General features: G+C 44.1%; 1 protein-coding gene across 1 annotated transcript in view; it reads left to right on the top strand.

The window, feature by feature from the left end:
- LOC111960187 (DENN domain-containing protein 4C) overlaps window positions 1-23,314 on the top strand; it is a 77,096-nt gene that overhangs the window by 35,085 nt on the left and 18,697 nt on the right. The window contains 14 exon segments of the mRNA XM_070437944.1: window positions 12,044-12,296; window positions 12,686-12,755; window positions 14,477-14,646; window positions 15,158-15,399; window positions 15,635-15,701; window positions 15,864-15,922; window positions 16,998-17,142; window positions 17,351-17,526; window positions 17,706-17,806; window positions 18,203-18,421; window positions 20,948-21,093; window positions 21,436-21,474; window positions 21,647-21,780; window positions 22,135-22,267. Coding sequence (XP_070294045.1) covers window positions 12,044-12,296; window positions 12,686-12,755; window positions 14,477-14,646; window positions 15,158-15,399; window positions 15,635-15,701; window positions 15,864-15,922; window positions 16,998-17,142; window positions 17,351-17,526; window positions 17,706-17,806; window positions 18,203-18,421; window positions 20,948-21,093; window positions 21,436-21,474; window positions 21,647-21,780; window positions 22,135-22,267 — 1,954 coding nt within the window.

Here is a 23,314-nt window from a genome sequence, read left to right as displayed (position 1 = left end):
ATGGATGAAATATATGTTTTTGTCACTGGCCTACACAAAATACCCCATAATGTCAAAGTGGAATTAGGTTTTTTTGAAATTTTTACAAATGAATTAGTATTCTCCTTTGTTATGGCAAGGCTAAATAAGTTCAAATTTGCATAGCAAGTCGCATAGAGTGAGTTCATATATTTAACTATGTGCAATAATAGTGCTTAACATGTTTTTTGAATTACTACCTCATATTTGTACCCCACACATAATTATCTGTAATGTCCCTGAGCAGGGAATGTCAAACACAGATTCAACCATAAAGACCAGGGAACTTTTCCAATGCCTCACAAAGAAAGGCACCTATGATTTGAATATCCCTTTGAGCATGGTGAAGTTATTAATTACACTTTGGATGGTGTGTCAATACACCCAGTCACGACAAAGATACAGGCGTCCTTCCTAACTCAGTTGTCGTAGAGCAGTGGTTCCCAAACTTTTTATAGTCCCGTACCCCTTCAAACATTCAACCTCCAGCTGCGTACTCCCTCTAGCAACTGGGTCTGCACACTATCAAATGTTGTTTTTTGCCATCGTTGTAAGCCTGCCACACACACTATACGATACATTTATTAAACACAAGAATGAGGTTGAGTTTTTGTCACACCCTGGCTCGTGGGAAGTGACAGAGGTCTTATAGGACCATGGCACAAATAATAATATAATAATAATAATCAGTCATTTTGGTCTTTATTTATGCCATCTTACAGATGAAACCATATTTATTCATAAATTGTGAATAACTCACCACATGTTAATGATAAGGGTGTGCTTGAAAGGATACACATAACTCTGCAATGTTGGGTTGTATTGGAGAGTCTCGGTCCTAAATCTTTTCCCATACACAGTCTCTGCCTGTATTTAGTTTTCATGCTAGGGAGGGCCGAGAATCCACTCTCACATAGGGAGGTGGTTGCTGCAGTGTACCCAAGTGGCGTTGGGAGCAACTGCTTGCACGAGCGTTACCACTCCACTATGTCTCCCTGTCATGGCTTTTGCGACATCAGTACAGATACCAACACATCTTGACCCACCAAAGTACTTTTGATGTCACAAAACTGTCCATTACTTTAAAAATATCCTTTCCTGTTGTCCTGGTTTCCAGTGGTTTGCAGAAGAGGATTTCTTCCTTAATTGACCCCACAAAAACGTAAGGGACATATTCCAGGAGCTGTGCCAGGCTCGCCACGTCTGTTTACTCATCCAGCTGTAATGCATAGAATTCACGTGAAGCAGTAATTGTTTCAAAACATCTCCTGCCATGTCACTGATGCGTTGTGAAACAGTGTTGTTTGATGAAGGCATTGTCTGTATAGTTGGGGGCTTTTCCCCAGCATTGTCCCAGGCATATCGGCGGCAGCAGGAAGAATGAAGTCCTCCACAATAGTATGGGGCTTGCCTGTCCTAGTCACTCGGTAGCTCACCATATAAGACGCTTCTAGCCCTTATTAATGGTATCTTGTTGCTTTTATACATGTCTTACTACTCGAAAGTCGTCTTAATTCTCATTCAAAAAATCCCGTGACTTATTTTTCAAATTGTCATGTTTCGTTTCTAAATGTCTGCACAAGGGGAAGGTTTCATCAAAGTTGTGAGATAGTACTTTTGCACATATATCACACTGTGGCTCGAGGAAAGGCACTAACTCCCAATATAAGTTGAACACCAAATCAATGTAGTTCTCATCATATTTGCGCCTCTTCGATGTTCCAACGTCCGTGTCTGTACGGTGCTTTCCGGATAAGGGGCCAGTAGCTCTTTGGCTGCATCAGATTCACAACTGTCAGTGTCCATGCAAGCTGGACTAGCACAAATGTAGAATTTACTGATGCTAGCATTGGATGTGCTCGTGGAAGCAGAACAACTTGTGTCGTCGGCAGGTGTAATACTGCTGATAGTAGCACATACAACCAGTAGAGCTGGTATGTGTCGATATGGATGTGGGCCTTAACTTTTTTAGCCATTTATCATTTTCGAGCAAACGGAATGAGCAGCAGCTACGTTTGGCTACATACGGACCGTTAGTGGAATTCGTCGCGAGAGAGTAACGGTTAATGTGATTGAATGTTAATTACAATGGGGCAAAAAAGTATTTAGTCAGCCACCAATTGTGCAAGTTCTCCCACTTAAAAAGATGAGAGAGGCCTGTAATTTTCATCATAGGTACACTTCAACTATGACAGACAAAATTAGAAAAAAAATCCAGAAAATCACATTGTATGATTTTTAATGAATTTATTTGCAAATGATGGTGGAAAATAAGTATTTGGTCACAAAACAAGCAAGATTTCTGGCTCTCACAGACCTGTAACTTCTTCTTTAAGAGGCTCCTCTGTCTTCCACTCTTACCTGTATTAATGGCACTGTTTGAACTTGTTATCAGTATAAAGACACCTGTCCACAACCTCAAACAGTCACACTCCAAACTCCACTATGGCCAAGACCAAAGAGCTGTCAAAGGACACCAGAAACAATATTGTAGACCTGCACCAGGCTGGGAAGACTGAATCTGCAATAGGTAAGCAGCTTGGTTTGAAGAAATCAACTGTGGGAGCAATTATTAGGAAATGGAAGACATACAAGACCACTGATAATCTCCCTCGATCTGGGGCTCCACACAAGATCTCACCCGTGGGGTCAAAATGATCACAAGAACGGTAGCAAAAATCCCAGAACCACACGGGGGGACCTAGTGAATGACCTGCAGAGAGCTGGGACCAAAGTAACAAAGCCTACCATCAGTAACACACTACGCCGCCAGGGACTCAAATCCTGCAGTGCCAGACGTGTCCCCTGCTTAAGCCAGTACATGTCCAGGCCCGTCTGAAGTTTGCTAGAGAGCATTTGGATGATCCAGAAGAAGATTGGGAGAATGTCATATGGTCAGATGAAACCAAAATATAACTTTTTGGTAAGAACTCAACTCGTCGTGTTTGGAGGACAAAGAATGCTGAGTTGCATCAAAAGAACACCATACCTACTGTGAAGCATGGGGTGGAAACATCATGCTTTGGGGTGTTTTTCTGCAAAGGGCCCAGGACGACTGATCCGTGTAAAGGAAAGAATGAATGGGGCCATGTATGTGAGATTTTGAGTGAAAACCTCCCATCAGCAAGGGCATTGAAGATGAAACGTGGCTGGGTCTTTCAGCATGACAATGATCCTAAACACACCGCCGCGGCAACGAAGGAGTGGCTTCGTAAGAAGCATTTCAAGGTCCTGGAGTGGCTAGCCAGTCTCAGATCTCAACCCCATAGAAAATCTTTGTTTGATGGAGGGAGTTGAAAGTCCGTGTTGCCCAGCAACAGCCCCAAAACATCACTGCTCTAGAGGAGATCTGCATGGAGGAATGGGCCAAAATACCAGCAACAGTGTGTGAAAATCTTGTGAAGACTTACAGAAAACGTTTGACCTCTGTCATTGCCAACAAAGGGTATATAACAAAGTATTGAGATAAACTTTTGTTATTGACCAAATACTTATTTTCCACCATAATTTGCAAATAAAATCATTAAAAATCCTACAATGTGATTTTCTTGATTTCTTTTCCTAATTTTGTCTGTCATAGTTGAAGTGTACCTATGATGAAAATTACAGGCCTCTCTCATCTTTTTAAGTGGGAGAACTTGCACAATTGGTAGCTGACTAAATACTTTTTTGCCCCACTGTATTTGACTAGGCTACCTTTATTTTGCATTGTTGTTATTTCGCTGAACACTAGATGGTTTAATTTTATTTTTGGCGGGGGGAAAACAAACTCACCCAAATGTATAATGATTCATATGTTGATGATGTGAAAAATATATGCTGGTCTGTGGTGTGTAATGAAGAGCAACCAGATGCTGCACTTGATGCATAAATTAAACTACTTATTCCAGTTACTTATAAGCACGCACCCATTAAGAAAATGATTGTAAAAATGGTTAAATCCCCTTGGATTGATGAGGAATTGAAAAATTGTATGGTTGAGAGGGATGAGGCAAAAGGTATGGCAATTAAGTCTGTCAGCCCAACTGATTGGCAAACGTACTGCAAATGAAGAAATCATGTGACTAAACTAAATAAAAATAAACTACACTATGAAATTATATAATGATAATGATAGTAAAAAGCTTTGGGGCACCTTCAATGAAATTTTGGGGAAAAACCCAACTCTGCTCCTTCATTCATTGAATCAGATGGCTCATTCATCACAAAGCCCACTGATATTGCAAACTACTTTAATGACTTTTTCATTGGCAAGATAAGCAAATTGTACTTTTGGAAGAGGTGGAAGAGGTGAAAAAATGATTGTCTATCAACAATGACATGCCACCGGGGTCTGACAATCTGGATGGAAAATTGCTGAGGATAATAGCAGACAATGTTGCCACTCCTATTTGCCACATCTTCAATTTAAGCCTACTAGAAAGTGTGTGCCCTCAGGCCTGGAGGGAAGCTAAAGTCATGCCCCTACCCAAGAATAGTAAAGCCCCCTTGACTGGCTCAAATAGCCGACCAATCAGTCTGTTACCAACCCTTAGTAAACTTCTGGGGGGGAAAAATTGACCAGATTACAATGCTATTTCACAGTAAACATATTGACAACAGAATTTCAGCATGCTTGTAGGGAAGGACACTCAACAAGCACAGCACTTACACAAATGACTGATGATTGGCTGAGAGAAATTGATGATTAAATGATTGTGGGGGCTGTCTTGTTAGACTTCAGTGCAGCTTTTGACATTATCAATCATAATCTGCTGCTGGAAAAACGTTTGTTAAGTTTGGGGTTACAAAGATCATGGGGACAAAGATCATACTTTTTGTAGAAATGTCCTTTGGTCTGATGAAACAAAAATAGAACTGTTTGGCCATAATGACCATCGTTATGCTTGGAGGAAAAAGGAGGAAGCTTGCAAGCAGAAGAACACCATCCCTACCATGAAGCACGGGGGTGGCAGCATCATGTTGTGAGGGTGCTTTGCTGCAGGAGAGACTGGTGCACTTCACAAAATAGATGGCATCATGAAGGAAAAGACGGGAAGGAAAATTATGTGGATATATTGAAGCAACATCTCAAGACATCAGTCAGGAAGTTAAAGCTCGGTCGCAAATGGGTCTCCAAGTGGACAATGACCCCAAGCATACTTCCAAAGTTGTGGCAAAATGGCTTAAGGACAACAAAGTCAAGGTATTGGAGTGGCCATCACAAAGCCCTGACCTCAATCCCATAGAGAATTTGTGGGCAGAACTCAAAAATTGTGTGCGAGCAAGGAGGCCTACAAACCTGACTCAGTTACACCATGTCTGTCAGGATGAATGGGCCAAAATTCACCCAACTTATTGTGGGAAGCTTGTGGAAGGCTACTGGAAACGTTTGACCCAAGTTAAACAATTTTAAAGGCAATGCTACCAAATACTAATTGAGTGTATGTGTGCACAACCGGTAATACCGTATATATTCTGTGATGGCACGGTATGAAGGTATAGAAATCTGGATACTGCACAACCCTAGTGGGTAGGCTCTGCAAGCGGAGCTAGCTGGAGCTCGGCAGCATCATCGCTGTCGGGCTTGGCGGCGGCCTTGGTGGTTTGATGCTGCTGATCATCACTCTCCTCCTCATTTGGCTTTGTTTGGGTACTTTGACAAAGCCAATTTCTGATGCCCATCATGGCAGATTAGCTGTTTGGACTAGCTAAATAGGCGAAGGCAGATAACACTAACGCTTTTTACAGCTAGCTAAGAAGCTTACTAAACTCTATAGTGGTGGGGTGTATGGCAGAGTTGAGTGAAGCAGCTCCAACAGTAAACTTGACCCCGCCCTTATGAATCAAAATCAAATATTATAGGCGGAGGCGTGTCACGTTATTCACTTAGCCTACAACAGATGAGAAGTGTTCCCACCTGCTTTTTATGGAAACACAAAGGAGTCATACCTAACCGCTCCGGTGGCTTTCAAGAGCCCCCCTACACACACCCTGTCACGCTCTGTCCATTATGCTGACACAGCACAGCAGAGATWGATTTTTTTCTGTCACTCAATCATTTTAACTTTTTTTGCTATATAGGGACATAAATTAAAACTGAGGGGGCACACGTTTCAACTTTTGCCCCATCGTGGAGCCGGGCCCGGTTTAAGAAGGGACTGATTTGGTGTTTGCAAGTCTGGATACAAGTGTCATGAACTGCAAGCCTCCTTGGCTGTTGTGCCATGGGATTCCTTCACTGGCTGACTTGGTAAAGGTTTCAGAAGGATCCACTTCTTGTCAGAAAAGGGGGAGGTAGAATTGGGGATCAGGTCATAACATATTTTTGGCTCAGTGCCGCTCTCCCATCCATCTCAGCCAGCCACCGATGGCTATTCCACATGCTATTATTCATCTCTGTCAGAAAGTTTAAGAATGGGCAAAATAATAAAAAATGGCACCTGTAAATTATTCATCGTCCTTCTGCTCTTCTCAGCAGTTGCAAGACCCCATTTCCTTGCCCCCCAGCCCCTGTGTTCAGTGTTTCACCATTGACTGTCACTGTTCCAACTTGTTCTTGTGTGTTAATTAGGAGTTCACTGGCACTTGTCCTTCCTATGCGGCCTCTTTGGATTCTTTCGCCTCCCGTTCAGAATGAATGGTGCACCGGCTGCCAGATACAAAACATGAGGGCCTGGGACCTGTCTGTGTTCCTTCTCATGTCACAGTGTCCCCTCCTTGGCTCTTGTGACCTTCCCAGGATTGCAATTACTTGGTACAAGGAGGGCAAGGCTATTGGCTGTGCCTAAGGCATGCTGCATATAAGAGACTCTGTCAAATCCTTGAAAGATATAAGGTCGGTGGAAGCAAGGATTTGACTTTGACTGCTAGTAACGTTGCTTTGGAACTCCTGCAGTAATTGCTGTCAACCAGAGTATAGGTTGTAGTGGTAGACTGATTGCATTCCTGATTACATCTAGATTCCTGTTTTTAATAATAATTTGTAAAAAATGTTACCCATATTTTACCAGGTAAGTTGACTGAGAACATATTCTCATTTACAGCAATGAACTGGGGAATCGTTGCAGGGGACGGGGGGATGAATGAGTCAATTGGGAGCTGGGGATGATTAGGTGGCCATGATGGTATGAGGGCCAGATTGGGAATTTAGCCAGGACACCGGGGTTAACACCCCTACTCTTACGATAAGTTCCATGGGCTCTTTAGTGACCACAGAGAGTCAGGACACCCGTTTAACGTCCCATCCAAAAGACGGCACCCTAGACATGGCAATGTCCCCAATCACTGCCCTGAGGCATTGGGATATATATTTTTTTAGACCAGAGAAAGGAGTGCCTTCCACTGGCCCTCCAACACCTCTTCCAGCAGCATCTGGTCTCTTATCCAGGGACCATCCAGGACCAACCCTGCTTAGCTTCAGAGGCAAGCCAGCAGTGGGATGCAGGGTGGTATGCTGCTGGCCTGTGTGGGTGGATGCGGTGAGGTAGTTTTAAAAACCATGGAATGCTGAAATCTGAAGACTTGCATTTTGATAATACTTAATATACAGTATATTGCTTCGCCCTTCGATCAACCCCTCTTGTTGTGTAGTACTTTAGAAACATCAATGCATGATAGCGCCGTGCTAGAATGTGTCATTCTCCAGTTTGCTCTCTACTGTCTGGAAGGTTGAAATGAGTCATGTGCTAAAGATGTCTGACTCAGATCGCCCAGTGAAGAGGCTGACTAGGAATAGTTCTATTCAGAGGAAGAACTGACTCGGTAAAGGGGAAGCCTGGATGAAAAATCAGCCTTGTCTTCAGAAACAGGCAGTTCTGGCCACAAATTGACAACCCCCCCTCCCTTTTAATACTGTACAAACTACAAAGTTCCTCAATACAAATAGAAAACCATGATTACTTGTCATGGCTATATTTCTTCTAAACATGCACTAGGAGGGCAAGTGGAGACAACTGTACCTTGCATTAAACTGTGTGTTTTCAATATATGGATGAAGCGATGACGCATTCACCCACCCCATCATTCATCCCTCTACCTGTGAGAGTGTACTTGATCTCACAGCGAATTGGGTGGTAGCCCGACCTGTCAGTTCAACGCCTTAGCCCTGACACCAAGAGGTCCAAATCCCTTTGAGGTTGCTAATTGTTGTACTGATGTTGCTAGAATATGTTCGGCCACAGTACCTAGTCTCTGGCCTGAGTGTTAGTCTGTTGGTGCCACCGTACCAACTCCTTGTAACTTATTGTATTGGCAATAATTTCTGGCTTGACAATGACCTCAATGGAGTTGACGAGCACAAACAGATCTGGGACCAGGCGACCTAGTCTATAACCTGCCATGTTGAGCTCGGATCACTTCAGAACCCTGGTTGGTTCACTTCAGAGGCTATGAAGGAGACTGAACAAGTTTCTCAACAGTTCCTTGAGAAGAAACCACAGATATTCCCCAACCATCAGAAAATATTCACTCTCTTCCTTTGAGATTTGGCTTCGCTGCATGTTTTTGTTTCCAGCAGGCATGTGACATTATGTGGCCAGAGTGGGAGGTGCGTAGAAATTACCCCTATTGACTTGACGTGAAATATGACCACACGGAACTTGCAAAATGTTGTACCATGGAAACAAATCAAGATTCCTATACCTATTTTGGTATTGCGAGGTTGAATAAACCTAAAAYTTAAAAATACCTGTTTATTTATCATTTGTTTTCTGAAGGATAATTTATAGTATATATTGGAGTTAAACTCTAGAGAAAGGTCAGATAAACCTGCGTAAGTGTACTGTGGTAGTATAGGCCTACTAGTTGAGAGACTGTCTGCATAGAGAGAGTGAGCATTCTGATTAGTGTGGCTCTGATTGTGTGGGCAGGAGTCATTCTGCTGCCAGCACTTTGGCAGATAGCAGAGTGGTGCAATCTCAGCTTCCTCACATGCTGTTGACACTCCGGCCTGTTGAAAGCAAGTCAAAGGCTAGACACATGAGCGAAGACATGATTCTGTCTCACTCTCGCTCCTCTTTCTGTCTATCTACCCTGCTCTCTACCTCGCTTTCTCTCTCTCACTCTCTCTACCTCCCTCTCTGGATATCTGGCCATCTTTTCCACTTCTTTCTCTGCAGTTTGCTAAGCAGTGCAAACGGATATCCAACACCAATTAAAAATGCTGCATAGGGCAGTTCACCTGTGGTCCTATATGGCCTCAGGACAGACTTCTCATCGAAGGCCATGGGATAGTTGGTGGTACAAATAGGATTTAGCCATGAATTAATTACATTCCTGCTCTCTTGGTCACTCTAAATGCACTGTATGTGGAATCCCTCTATTATGCTACTTGCCGAAGGCCAGGCAACAATGGATGGCAGTATTTTTGTTAGCGGGTGGGTACATTTATGAAACTGGACCCAAGGTTATCTCAGCTTGAGCCCAGACGCTCCATTGTGATACAAGGTCATGGTGATTTGATCGCCCATTGTTGCACTCCGATACATCGTAGGCTAAAGTATTTAGATGGCAGTTGAAACCGAGCAGCTGTGTTAGTTGTTACATACTGTGGGATATGGCGGTATTTCGTCTTTTTAAGGCACTTTCATTCTTTCCAGTTTATGAAAGACTATACCTGTTCACAGAAGTGCATAAATCATTGCTCCCCAACCTCCAGTCTGCTTCACCATTTGTAAAATAATTCTGGCCTGTGTTCGGCCTGATTACCAGCAACAACGAGACAGCCCACAGGGAGGAGGTGACGTCCCTGGTGGAGTGGTTCCAGAAAAATACCCTCAACGTCAACAAAACGAAGGAGCTCATTGTGGACTTCAGGAGACAGCAGAGGGAGCACGCCCCCATCCACATCGACGGGGCCGCAGTGGAGAAGGTGAAAAGCTTCAAGTTCCTCGGCGTACACATCATTGACAATCTGAAATGGTCCACCCACCAGACGCTGGGACAATTGTGTGCCGCCCTATGGGACTCCCAATCACGGCCGGTTGTGATACAGCCCAGGATTGAACCAGGGTCTGTAGTGCCGCCTCTTGCACTGAGATGCAGTGCCACTCTGGAGCTCCAAAATACAGTGCCAAGTCAGCCAGGAGACACACACAGACAGACATACAGTTGAAGTCGGAAGTTTACATACACCTTAGCCAAATACATTTCAAATCAGTTTTTCACAATTCCTGACATTTAATCCTAGTAAAAATTCCCTGTCTTAGGTCAGTTAGGATCACCACTTTATTTTAAGAATGTGAAATGTCAGAATAATAGTCACATTCCCAGTTGGTCAGAAGTTTACATACACTCAATTAGTATTTGGTAGCATTGCCTTTAAATTGTTTAACTTGGGTCAAACGTTTCCAGTAGCCTTCCACAAGCTTCCCACAATAAGTTGGGTGAATTTTGGCCCATTCCTCCTGACAGAGCTGGTGTAACCGAGTCAGGTTTATAGGCCTCCTTGCTCGCACACGCTTTTTCAGTTCTGCCCACAAATGTTCTATAGGATTGAGGTCTGGGCTTTGTGATGGCCACTCCAATACCTTGACTTTGTTGTCCTTAAGCCATTTTGCCACAACTTTGGAAGTATGCTTGGGGTCGTTGTCAATTTGGAATACCCAATTGCGACCAAGCTTTAACTTCCTGATTGATGTCTTGAGATGTTGCTTCAATACATCCACATCATTTTGCTACCTCATGAAGCTATCTATTTTGTGAAGTGCACCAGGCCCTCCTGCAGTAAAGCACCCCCACAACATGATGCTGCCACCCCCGTGCTTCACGGTTGGGATTGTGTTCTTCGGCTTGCAAGCCGCCTCCTTTTTCCTCCAAGCATAACGATGGTCATTATGGCCAAACAGTTATATAAAGTACGATCCTTGTTCCCATGTGCAGTTGCAAACCGTAGTCTGGCTTTTTTATGGCGGTTTTGGAGCAGTGSCTTCTTCCTTGCTGAGCGGCCTTTCGGGTTATGTCGATATAGGACTCGTTTTATTGTGGATATAGATACTTTTGTACCTGTTTCCTCCAGCATCTTCACAAGGTCCTTTGCTGTTGTTCTGGGATTAATTTGCACTTTTCGCACCAAAGTACGTTTATCTCTAGGAGACAGAACGCGTCTCCTTCCTGAGCGGTATGACGGCTGCGTGGTCCCATGGTGTTTATACTTGCGTACTATTGTTTGTACAGATGAACAGGGTACCTTCAGGCGCTTGGAAATTGCTCCCAAGGATGAACCAGACTTGTGGAGGTCTACAATTTTTTTTATGGGGTCTTGGCTGATTTCTTTTGATTTTTTCCATGATGTCAAGCAAAGAAGCACTGAGTTTGAAGGTAGGCCTTGAAATACATCCACAGGTACACCTCCAATTGACTCAAATGATGCCAATTATATCAGAAGCTTCTAAAGCCATGACATAATTTTCTGGAATTTTCCAAGCTGTTTAAAGACACAGTCAAGTTAGTGTATGTAAACTTCTGACCCACTGGAATTGTGATACAGTGAATTATAAGTGAAATAATCTGTAAACAATTGTTGGAAAAATTTATTGTCATGCACAAAAGTAGATGTCCTACCCGACTTGCCAAAACTATAGTTTGTTAACAAGAAATTTGTGGAGTGGTTGAAAAACGAGTTTTAATGACTCCAACCTAAGTGTAAGTGAACTTCCGACTTCAACTGTACATCGGACWCCGACATTGCTCGTCCTAATATTTCTATATTTCTGGATTCCATTCTGTTGCTTTTAGATTTGTGTGCGTTGTGTATTGTTAGATATTACTGCACCGTTGGAGTTAGGAACACAAGCATTTTACCCGCAATAACATCTGCTAAACGTGTATTCGACCAATACAATTTTATTTGAATGTGTTATTCATGTGGATGTGCATGAATATGTGTACGTGATTGGCTCATATTGTTGAGTGTGTGTCTCGGGTGCTCTACAATGATTCTGGCCTAGATCTCGTTTGTGAATGTGTTTGGTGGTGTATGTATTAATGCGTGTGTGGGTGAATATGTACATAGTCATTGACTCATATGGTTGTCTCTCTCTCACAGGGTGTTATACGAAGGGAAGGAGCGTCTCATCCAGGGCTGTGAGGTCATTCAGGTCACGCCGTACGGCCGTTGTGCCAACGTCAACAACAGCTCTGCTACCTCACAGCGTATCTTCATCACCTTACGCCGCGCGCCGCCCGTCCAGCCCCAGAACTCCCTGTCCGTCACCGACATCTGCGTCATCGTCACCAGCAAGGGCGAGACGCCGCCGCACACCTTCTGCAAGGTGGACAAGAACCTCAATTGTGGCATGGTGAGTCCTCTGGTCCTATGTGGCTCAGTTGGTAGAGCATGGCGCTTGTAACGTCTGGATTGTGAGTTTGAATCCCGAAAATGTACGCACGCATGACTGTGGTTAAAATCATCTGCCAGATGTCATATACTTTACCATTGGTAATGAACTAAAGCCCACATGCGCAATTTCTCCAACACATATATATTTTTTTTAATGGTTTGCAACATTTCAATCCCTGAAAGGATCTTCACCTTAAAAGTAGGGTTTTGGGGGAATGTATGGGGCTGGAATATACCTATTATGAAATTTAGGCCATGGCACTCACCCCGAGTACGTCCTGTTGAAATTAAGCGTTGAAAATTTTGTTTTGAGCCCCAACTCACATGGTCTTATTTTTCATCCTCCAGTGGGGCTCCAGTGTTTTCCTGTGCTACAAGAAATCAGTGTCCGCGTCCAACTCCATCAATTACAAAGCCGGTGAGTCTTCTTTGTTGTCTCTAATCTACCATCTTTTCGCATCGGTCTGCCTGTTTTGCTCTCATTGATGGATAGTTATTATTTCCTGGCCTTTGTTCAATGCTGTTTACCATATATTTCCGCTTGCTTCGCGCCTGAGTCGACTTCAAAGTAATTGTATGTTGATCTCTTATGATTGATCTGAATTGACAGGAGCTTTCCGTGTGCTGTAGATAAGACTAAATGCACTGGCATATGCCAGCTCTGTTATCTGTCACTCAAATACCTGTAAACTGATGATTCCTGGAATAGTTGGCTGGAAAATGGCATGGTTCATTTGGGGGGGTTTGTCGCTCTTCTGAATCTTAAGATATGGGCTGCGTCTCAAATGGCACTCTATTCCCAATAGGCCCTGGTCAAAAGTAGTGCACTATATATGGAATTAGGTTGCCATTTGGGACACAGTCCTAGTTTCAAATCAGTGCATCTATCTGGAGTTTAGAAAAGGGCAGAGCCTCGCATTAGAATGGCTCACGGCAACTCAGAACTCATAATGCTCCGAGTGTTTCTCATCAGCATTCCAAGCCTTGTTTCTGGTCCCCATTTATTTCAAGGTGGAAAGTGGTGTCATTATGCACCATTGCAATTGCCCTCTTTTTCGCGTTTTGGTTTTTCACTTTAATGACCTCCAAACAGGTTCATATGGAATATAGAATAGCATGTGTTCTTACTATACACTAGGAAAGGTAATGTTTCTGAGGACAGCTAGCCCAGAATCAGACATTTTGTAAGGCCCTGTTCAGCTGGTTTCCCTCCATGTACCAGTATCCACATTCTTGTAAATACAGCGGAGTTGTTCCCTGTCTCTCACTTGCTACTTTGTGAGGTCAGAGCTGGGTGTTGGCTTAGACGGGCCCCTGTTCAGATACTGCGCACATACGCCTTATCTCTACTAGGCCTTCTTCCTGTGAGATGACGCTTTTTATTCTCCAGACTGCTTCCTACCCCGCCTACTCTTTCGGTCGCTTTATTTTGACAACGTTCTCTGGAATTCACAAAAGGCCATGGGTGACACAGGCCTTGATCAGCAAAGTGTTATCCTTTGAAAATAATGTGTTCTGTATCTCAGCACACTGGCTGATGGCAATGAAAATATGACAAAGGGAAAGGGGTTTGATTTTATTCCAACAGCCAAGTGAGCCAATTTTTGTCCTTCCCTTCTCCAGTCTTCACTTCATAGATGTTACTATTGTGTAGTGGGATCTGTAGACATCATTTTCCTTGGTATATGTAGTCTAGTGCTTTCAGTGTACCCCAATGAAATTAATGTTACATGTATTGATGTCCTTTGGGTGGTGGCCCATTCTTGATACACACAGGAGACTGTTGAGCGTGAAAAACCCAGCAGCGTTGCAGTTCTTGACACACACCAGTGGCGTCTGCCACCTACTACCGTACCCCTTTCAAAGGAACTTACATTTTTGGTCTTGCCCATTCACCCTCTGAATGGCACACACAGACAATCCATGTCTCAAGGCTTAAAAATCCTTCTTTAACCTGTCTCCACCCCTTCATCGATACTGATTAAAGTGGATTTAACAAGTGCCATCAATAAGGGATCATAGCTTTCACCTGGTCAGTCTATATCATGGAAAGACCAGGTGTCTTTGTACACTCGGTGTATGTCTTATGTGTGACTTGCCATATAAAAAAAGATGGATTGATTGCTCTCTCTCCTCCAGGCCTCATCTTCCGCTACCCAGAGGATGACTATGAGTCATTCCCCCTGTCTGAGTCTGTGCCCCTGTTCTGCCTCCCCATGGGGGCTAAGATCGAGTGCTGGGCCCCCAACACACGCTACCCTCTGCCCGTCTTCTCCACCTTTGTGTTAACCAACTCCTCTGGGGAAAAGGTAGGTGTAACAGCAATGGCATTATATCAGTTAACATGATTTACAATGAATCATGAATAGATAGTTATGGATGGCTGTTATGGATGGCTGGAATTGAACAGCCCTGTGGTACTGTCGATTGATTGACAGCTGTAATAGTCAACATTCAAGTCTCACTTCCTGAGCTGCATGTGACTGTGGGAATGGGTAGAATAATTTGTTTCCTCATCAGGCTGTGTTTCAATGCACCTCAATGTCAGCTGCCGCTTGAGCAAACTACAATCTGATCACAAGTTTTGTCCCAAACCACGTCACATCTCTCTGAGCTAGAGTAATGAAATTGTACTTTGTTGTGTTAAAGGGGAATGCCAGTTGAGATAACGGGTGGCGTTCAACGTAAACGCATTTAGCAATTTAGTGTGAAGTGTGCACAAACGCTACTCCACCATATCATTAAAATGCGTGAAGGGTGTTTGTTAACGTCCCTTATGTTAACGCAGGAATCAATCTGTTATAATTTGCTCTGTCCCAGATGTACGGCGCAGCCATCCAGTTCTACGAGGCCTACCCCATAGATCTCCTCAGTGAGAAGCAGAAGGTGCAGCTGGGCCTGCTCACCACCGTGGAGAAGAAGATGATCCCCAACCGGACGGTCAACACCAACAAGTGCATCTGCCTGCTCTCTCGCTGGCCCTTCTTCGAGTCTTTCCGCAAGTTCCTCATGTTCCTCTACAAGCTGTCCGTCTCGGGTCCCCACCCGCTGCCCATCGAAAAGTAAGGATTGCGTAATTTGACAAGTTGGAGGCTTGATTTAGCTTGTGGTTTGCACTTTTGGGACTATTCCATTGGTTCCATTGCACCAGGACAACTAAATCAGGCGCAGCTCAAGATGTATGTGTTTTATACATGTATTTGAGTTTTTATAAATTAATTTGATAGTTTGGAGAGGGATAGGTGGGTGTTGGTAGAGACTAATGTGGTTGTGTTTGCTGCTTTGTTTCTTTTACAGGCACATCTCGCACTTCATGCACAACGTGTCCTTCCCTTCACCTCAGAGGCCCAGAATCTTGGTCCAAGTGAGATGCCATAGTTTTTTTTTGTGTGTTAGAGAGGGAAATTTGTTGGTGTTTTTTGCATCTGTGTCTGTACCTTTGTGTGAATGAATGTGTTTGATGTGTGAGAAGGAGAAAAAAACTGGTGTCATGCCAGGGTGACATTTTTTTGCTTTTCTCTTTCAGCTCTCTGCACACGACACCTTGATGCTCGCACAACCTGTGTGTACTCCTCTCCCTCTCAGGTACGACTTATTTAAAGCTGGCTGAATGGATCAATGCGAATGTGTGTTCTCCTGGACATTATCGGCTGTCTCAAAGGCTCAATCGGATTTTGCACTTGCACACATTTAGAACACAAACACACAATGAAAAATCTGAACCGTCACCGTATCCTCGTAGCTTGATTTCAGACGGTACGTCCTCTCCACAAGTTTAGAGCTGTGAAAGTCTAGGCTTCAGGAACAGAAAGAGAAACTGGGCCCAGTTATTGTTATCATTGCAGATCATCAACCACATATTTTCCAAAGGAAATACCGGGGTTAGAAAAAATCAATCATCCAGCATTCTCCAAAGGTTCTAGTTTGGTAATGCAAAACGCATTAATTCATGTCAGTTTTCCGAGGTCAAATAGTCACGCTTTGAAACAGCCAATAGAAAACAGGCATTAGGACTGCCAGAAACGGCACTGCCTGTCTGTCACATTGTGGACAGGTCCTTCATTATTAAGTGCATAAGCCCTGCATGTACATATTAAATAAACTGTTATGCTGCCATTGCATTCTGCCAACAAACCTCAAAATGTTCTGAAAATACCAGATGTTCCATCATTATCATCAGGCTTTTTCCTCTCCAGATTTATAATTTCAGAGTGGAATATATTGTTGTTGGTCAGCTAGAGAGATCATGACTTTCGGGACTGGAAGACTTGCTGGCTGGTGCCTTTGGGCCAGATTTAAAAGTGTTTGCTGCTTTGGAAAGTTTGAACTTGTTATTCTCTGAAAATAAAAGTACATTCCCCTGAAAAGGTTTTTAAAATAACAGGTTTTGTCGCAAGGGAACAAACAGTGTAACCTGATCTTCTGTCTCAATCCAGTTTACCTTCACCCCCTTCCTTACTTATTTAACCACACACCTTCTCAGTGCACCTGTACCAATTACAAACCTCCCTTCAAAGACGGCTGCCCTTCATCCAATCCAACCTTTGATGACCCAGCCATTGTATCCCTGAGTCTGGTTTGAATCGTGTCCCCAATCCCTCTGTGCTCCTCTCTTCCCAACTTGCCTCTCATCCCCTCCTCTCTCTCCTCCTCTCCTCAGTGGGGCAGACTACAGTACGTTGCTGATGAACCTGGGCCCAGAGAACTGTGCCACGCTGCTGCACTTTGTCCTGCTGGAGAGTAAGATCCTGCTTCACTCCCTGAGACCCGCTGTACTCACCGGGGTAGCAGAGGCCGTAGTGGCGGTGAGTGATACAGGATATGGTCATTCAGCTTTTAAAATGTTGTAAAAAGGACTATTCGAATAAAATGGTATTGATTAGTTAGTTGGTTGGAGTTTTTATCCAGTTACCTTTTATATACAGCGTGTGGCCCATGTAGGACTGATTTTAGGTTAAAAGTTAGATCAAAATGTTAAATAAAAGTTCTCTCCATCTGTGTTCTTCTCTCCAGATGATCTTCCCGTTCCAGTGGCAGTGCCCGTACATCCCCCTCTGCCCGCTCTCCCTGGCGGGGGTCCTCAATGCCCCCTTTCCCTTCATCGTGGGCGTGGACTCCCGCTACTTTGACCTTTATGACCCCCCGCCGGACGTGGTCTGTGTGGACCTGGACACCAACACTATTTACCTGTAAGATCCATACACTTTAAAGGAGCATTTCACCCATTTTGACATGTGGATCTGTTTACACACTTTATCCTGTTGTCGATACCCCCAAAAAGTTTTTCGGTACATATATCGCATGTTAATATTTTATTTACACGAGAATGAGCATATTCCAAAAACACTATTCTGAACCAACTGTGCAGGTCTGATGAGAAGAGACACAGTAACTGGAAAAACCTCCCAAAGAAACCCTGCAAGAGCCTGTTTAACTCACTGGCCAACCTGCACCACCAGCTGGGCATCGGTAGGTACACATAGTCACAGTCACCTCAGCGGGTTTCTCATAGCAATTGCTTCATTGCCAGTGCATTCAGGATAAAAGTACACAAATTGTACGTATGATATATAAGTGAATTCTTTATGAATATATGTCTTTAGATATAAATTATGGAAGAATTTATCCAGCCGATAATGAGTAAATGGTGCATTAAGCCTGCTATGCTCATGTAATATAATCATAATATATTTGCTTTAGCAGATCCTATTTCCAGTCATGCGTGCATACATTTCACGTACGGGTGTTGCCGGGAATCGAACCCACTAGCTTGGCGTTGCAACTGAGCGACAGAGGACCACCTTTGGTATGTCAAATGTGAATAAAACGAGAACGGTAAATATCCGGTCTGGTGGCTGTTTTCAGTGCGTCGGACAGCCCAGGAGGGCTTGGCGGTGGAGATGACCCCCATCGAGGCGGACTTCACCTGGCACAAGAAGATGACCTCCCTGGAGATGGAGATCCAAGAGGCCCTGCTGCGCTTCATGGCCAACATCCTGAAGGGCTACCGTTCCTACCTCAAACCCATCACCCAGGCCCCCTCCGAGAAGGCCACCTCTGCAGACTCACTATACGACCTACAGGGTTAGTGCAGGCTGTGTGTGTAGTACCGCTCTTACCCTCAAACCCATCACCCAGGCCCCCTCCGAGAAGGCCACCTCGCAGACTCACTATACGACTACAGGGTTAGTGCAGGCTGTGTGTGTGTTACCGCCTCTACCCTCAAACCCATCACCCAGGCCCCCTCCGAGAAGGCCACCTCCGCAGACTCACTATGTGACCTACAGGGTTAGTGGCAGGCTGTGTGTGTGTTTACCGCTCTTACCCTCAAACCCATCACCCAGGCCCCCTCCGAGAAGGCCACCTCCGCAGACTCACTATGTGACCTGCATGATAACAATGGAGAATGGATGGATCATTTTTAGTCCTTAGTCCTTCATTTATTTGCCCAGAAAATTAATCACAGCACCCAGAACAAAATCTTACGCAGGTGCTGTTTTGTAGTTCTCAAGAGACTACACAAAACAGACAAAGGAATAGACAAATGGGTTGTCGATGTAAAAAACATTAAGAATACTTTGTATACTAACACATCAGAAAAAAGAAGGGACCCGCACACTGCTCTTGATAGTATCACTGATCTTTAATAAGCTTTACGTATCGGCCTCACGGCCTTCGTCAGAGCTTTTTAAATTAGCACCCTTATGTAGACCTAGGCACGCCCACATCCGTTCCACCCATCGAATGCGGTTGGAGTCGAGGGAAAACAAATAAGTGCTACCAAATATAACAATATGCATTTCATAACTATTCAAATAAAGTGTGTACATAAAACGTATTAAACACATCTGTAAATCCACAATGAGGACATTGACCTACCAAGCAAGTTTTCATAAATCATTGGGTACAGCGCAAGAAAAACGTCAGGGTAATCTGAAATAGGGGCTGAATTCATGTTCACATTTACAACATAACATACATAGGCATTTCATCATTAAGTCCTTTAGGAAAATCCAAAAACATTCTCTTTTACTCAGAGTATTATTAATATCACCTCCCCTGTCTGATATCTTAACTTTCTCTATTTAAAAAGCTCTGACGAAGGCCTTGAGGTCGATACGTAAATCTTATTAAAGATCAGTGATGCTATCAAGAGCAGTGTGCGGGTTCTCTCTTTTTCCTTCATCTTGTTCAACTGTTACCATGCACCTGCAAAAAAGATAGCTCAGATGTGCGAGTGCCTTTTGAATTTTGAGTATACTAAAACATCAGAAAAGTGCAACACATTAAAATTGGAATCTCACACATTTCTCAAAGTATTTAAATTGCGCAATGTATTTTATGCGTTATGTTGATGTCAACTCCAGGGTCTGTGTTAAACAGAAAGCATATCTGACTGCTCCTCCAAGTGTTCATAGCAGGCAAATCTCCTATTTCACAGGTCTACTTAGTGATTGCTCAGTGTCGGAAATCAATCATCCATGGCATTGGCTGTAAAGACTTTCCACTGACGTAGGCTTTTTGGAAAGGCATCGATCGCATCCTCATTTAGGTCCATGAAGGCCAATGGAATCTGCAGAACCAGTGGGGAAAGAGCTGCACATTGATTATGGCTAGCTTTATTGGCTACACACCTGGGTTGAATACCTTCACTTTCACTTATATAATACATTCTGAAGAAAATGTAGTGATATACGGTGCATTCGGAAAGTATTCAGACCCCTTGACTTTTTCCACATTTGTTACGTTACAGCCTTATTCTAAAATGAATGAAATTGTTTTTTCCCCTCATCATTCCACACACAATACCCCATAATGACTGTAGCAAAACAGGTTTTTAGAAATTTTTGCAAATGTATTAAAAATGTAAATATCACATTTACATAAGTATTCAGACCCTTTACTCAGTACTTTGTTGAAGCACCATTGGCAGCGATTGCAGCCTCGAGTCTTCTTGGGTATGACGCTACAAGCTTGGCACAGTTGTATTTGGGGAGTTTCTATGCAGGTCCAGTCAAGCTCTGTCTGGTTGGATGGGGAGGGTCGCTGCACCGCTATTTTCAGATCTCTCCAGAGAGGTTCGATTGGGCTCAAGTCCAGGCTCTGGCTGTGCCACTCAGGGATATTCAGAGACAGAGACACTCCTGCGTTGTCTTCGCTGTGTGCTTAGGGTCGTTGTCCTGTTGAACCTTCACTCCAATCTGAGGTCCTGAGCACTCTGGAGCAGGTTTCAATCAAGGATCTCTCTGTACTTTGCTCCGTTCAGCTTTCCCTCGATCCTGACTAGTCTCCCAGTCCCTGCCACTGAAAGACATCCCCACAGCATGATGCTGCCACCACCATGCTTCACCGTAGGGATGGTGCCAGGTATCCTCCAGACGTGACGCTTGGCGTTCAGGCCAAATAGTTCAATCTTGGTTTCATCAGACCAGAGATTGCTCAGTTTGGCCAGGCGGCCAGCTCTAGAAAGAGTCTTGGTGGTTCCAAACTTCTTCCATTTAAGAATGATGGAGGCCACTGTGTTCTTGGGGACCTTGAATGCTGCAGAAATGTTTCCTGAGTGTTTCCTATGAAATAGGCCCATTGACCTGGCTCTCTGTCCTCTCCCAGGGTTTCTGAGGAGCAGGGAGCGCACCCACCAGAAGTTCTACTCCCAGCTGACCAAGACTCAGATCTTCATCCGCTTCATCGAGGAGTGCACGTTCGTCAGCGACAAGGACACGGGCCTGGCCTTCTTCGACGACTGCATTGAGAAGGTGAGCATTGACAAGAACCAGGCATCAGGGATCAGTGTTGGGGCCAATTCCATTCTGACTCCCATCAAGCCAGGAAGTGAATTGAATTGAAAATGTACCCCCAAACCCTGCTAGACAAGAACATGTCTTCCCTCCATCATCCTAGTGCCTCAGACTGACGTCAATTTTCGAACCCAATTTCTGTGGCATTTTTCAGTTTCCACCGTTCCCCATGTGAAAGACCTTTTTGTTACGTGTTTTATTGTTGACTCAGTCAGTCGTAACATTCCTCCAAGGGAGTCTGACGGAGGAAGGCTCATTTCCTCTGATTGAATCTGTTCCTTTCACCTTTTTCCCCTGCAGCTATTTCCCTCCGATAAAGGCAACGACAAAGGCACTAAGGTAATCCCTCACACTGTAATCATGTTTTAACACCTCCTTTTCCAACTGAGGTCTGTCAAATTTTTATGCATCGATTAGAAGAATGGTTTTCGATCTGGTTGTAGTGATTTGATTTGTCTGTGTGTGTACGGCCATGTGCGTGGACTCTGACAACATGTTTTCCTCTCCATAGGTGGAGGGTGAGTCCTCAGAGGACACCAAGCTTATGGAACTAGACGAATCACAGAAGAGCGAGCACACTGTCTTCGTCATGCCCCCAGAACCCCCCGCCACCGAGGAAGGGTCCGACCCCCCTTCCCACTACAGGTCAGCTTATACCCCTCTAATTCCTGCTGCACCACTAACACATTGGCATTACTATAACACCAGTGAGCCTGGTAGTGTTTTAGCGTAGTATGTGCAAATCTATGGTGAAAGGTTGACCGTGCACCTGGCCAGGAGGATCGGAAGCGGGTCTGCATTGGCTTCACTCTCATACCTGTGGCATCTCCCTTTTCTCTTCTCTCTCTCTCTCTCTGTCTCTCTCTCTGTCTCTCTCTCTGTCTCTCTCTCTGTCCCTCTCTCTGTCCCTCTCTCTGTCTCTCTCTCTGTCTCTCTCTGTCTCTCTCTGTCTCTCTCTCTCTCTCTCTCTCTCTGTCTCTTTTAAAAACAATGTTTTAGTTATAAGAGTTTTCCTCGGTTGTGTATGGACCTGTTTGACCGCCCCAGGGAGGTGACACCAGCGCTGAGGAGTAGTACACCTGGGGCCAGCCTGTCCAGCAGCCCTGCACTACTGGCCAAGAGGACCAAGCAGGTACACAATCACACAGTCAGACAGATAAGCAGGTGCAACTGTTTTCTGTATTGCAGCTTTGCAGGGAAGGGGGGGAAAAAACAAAAGAAACTGACTAACAAATTCTGGTACTTTCCTGATCGTGCTGGTTCTACCCACTGTAAGCTTGCTGTACTGACCACCTAACCACTTCCCCAGTCAGGGAATAGCCTAGCCTGCAATGGACACTGTCTGCTGCGGAGTCATTTTCTCAGGCTGTGATGGTTCCAATAACAATAAATGACTCACCACAGTCACCAGCAGAAACTTATTTACAGCAGGTCAGAGGGGTTCAAAGCCAGTCTGCACGCATCAGCCTCCGACACTAGCTTTTATTTTATCATTTTTGGACGCCGATTATGGCCGATTACATTGCAATCCACGAGGAGACAGCGTGGCAGGCTGACCACCTGTTACGCGAATGCAGCAAGGAGCCAAGGTAAGTTGCTAGCTAGCATTAAACTTATATTATAAAAAACAATCAGTCTTAACATAATCACTAGTTAACTGCACATGGTTGATGATATTACTAGTTTAACTAGCTTGTCCTGCGTTGCAAATAATCAATGTGGTGCCTGTTAATTTGTCATCGAATCACAGCCTACTTCGCCAAACAGGTGATGATTTAACAAGCGCATTTGCGAAAAAAGCACAGTCGTTGCACCAATGTACCTAACCATAAACATCAATGCTTTTCTTTAAATCAATACACAAGTATATWTTTTTAAACCTGCATATTTAGTTAAAAGGAATTCATGTCAGCAGGCAATATTAACTAGGGAAATTGTGTCACTTSTCTTGCGTTCTGTGTAAGCACAGTCAGGGTATATGCAGCAGTTTGGGCCGCCTGGCTCGTTGCGAACTGTGTGAAGACCATTTCTTCCTAACAAAGACCGTAATTAATTTGCCAGAATTTTACATAATTATGACATAASATTKAAKGTTGTGCAATGTAACAGCAATATTTAGACTTATTGATGCCAAAATACGTAAGGGTTCTGTTTTTCACTGAAAGAATAAACGTTTTGT

This window comes from Salvelinus sp. IW2-2015, linkage group LG37 (genome assembly GCF_002910315.2).
Source record: "Salvelinus sp. IW2-2015 linkage group LG37, ASM291031v2, whole genome shotgun sequence".
Lineage (NCBI taxonomy): Eukaryota > Metazoa > Chordata > Actinopteri > Salmoniformes > Salmonidae > Salvelinus > Salvelinus sp. IW2-2015.
The sequence above is the reverse complement of the archived record's forward strand: the minus strand, read 5'-3'. Positions and strand labels throughout refer to the sequence as shown.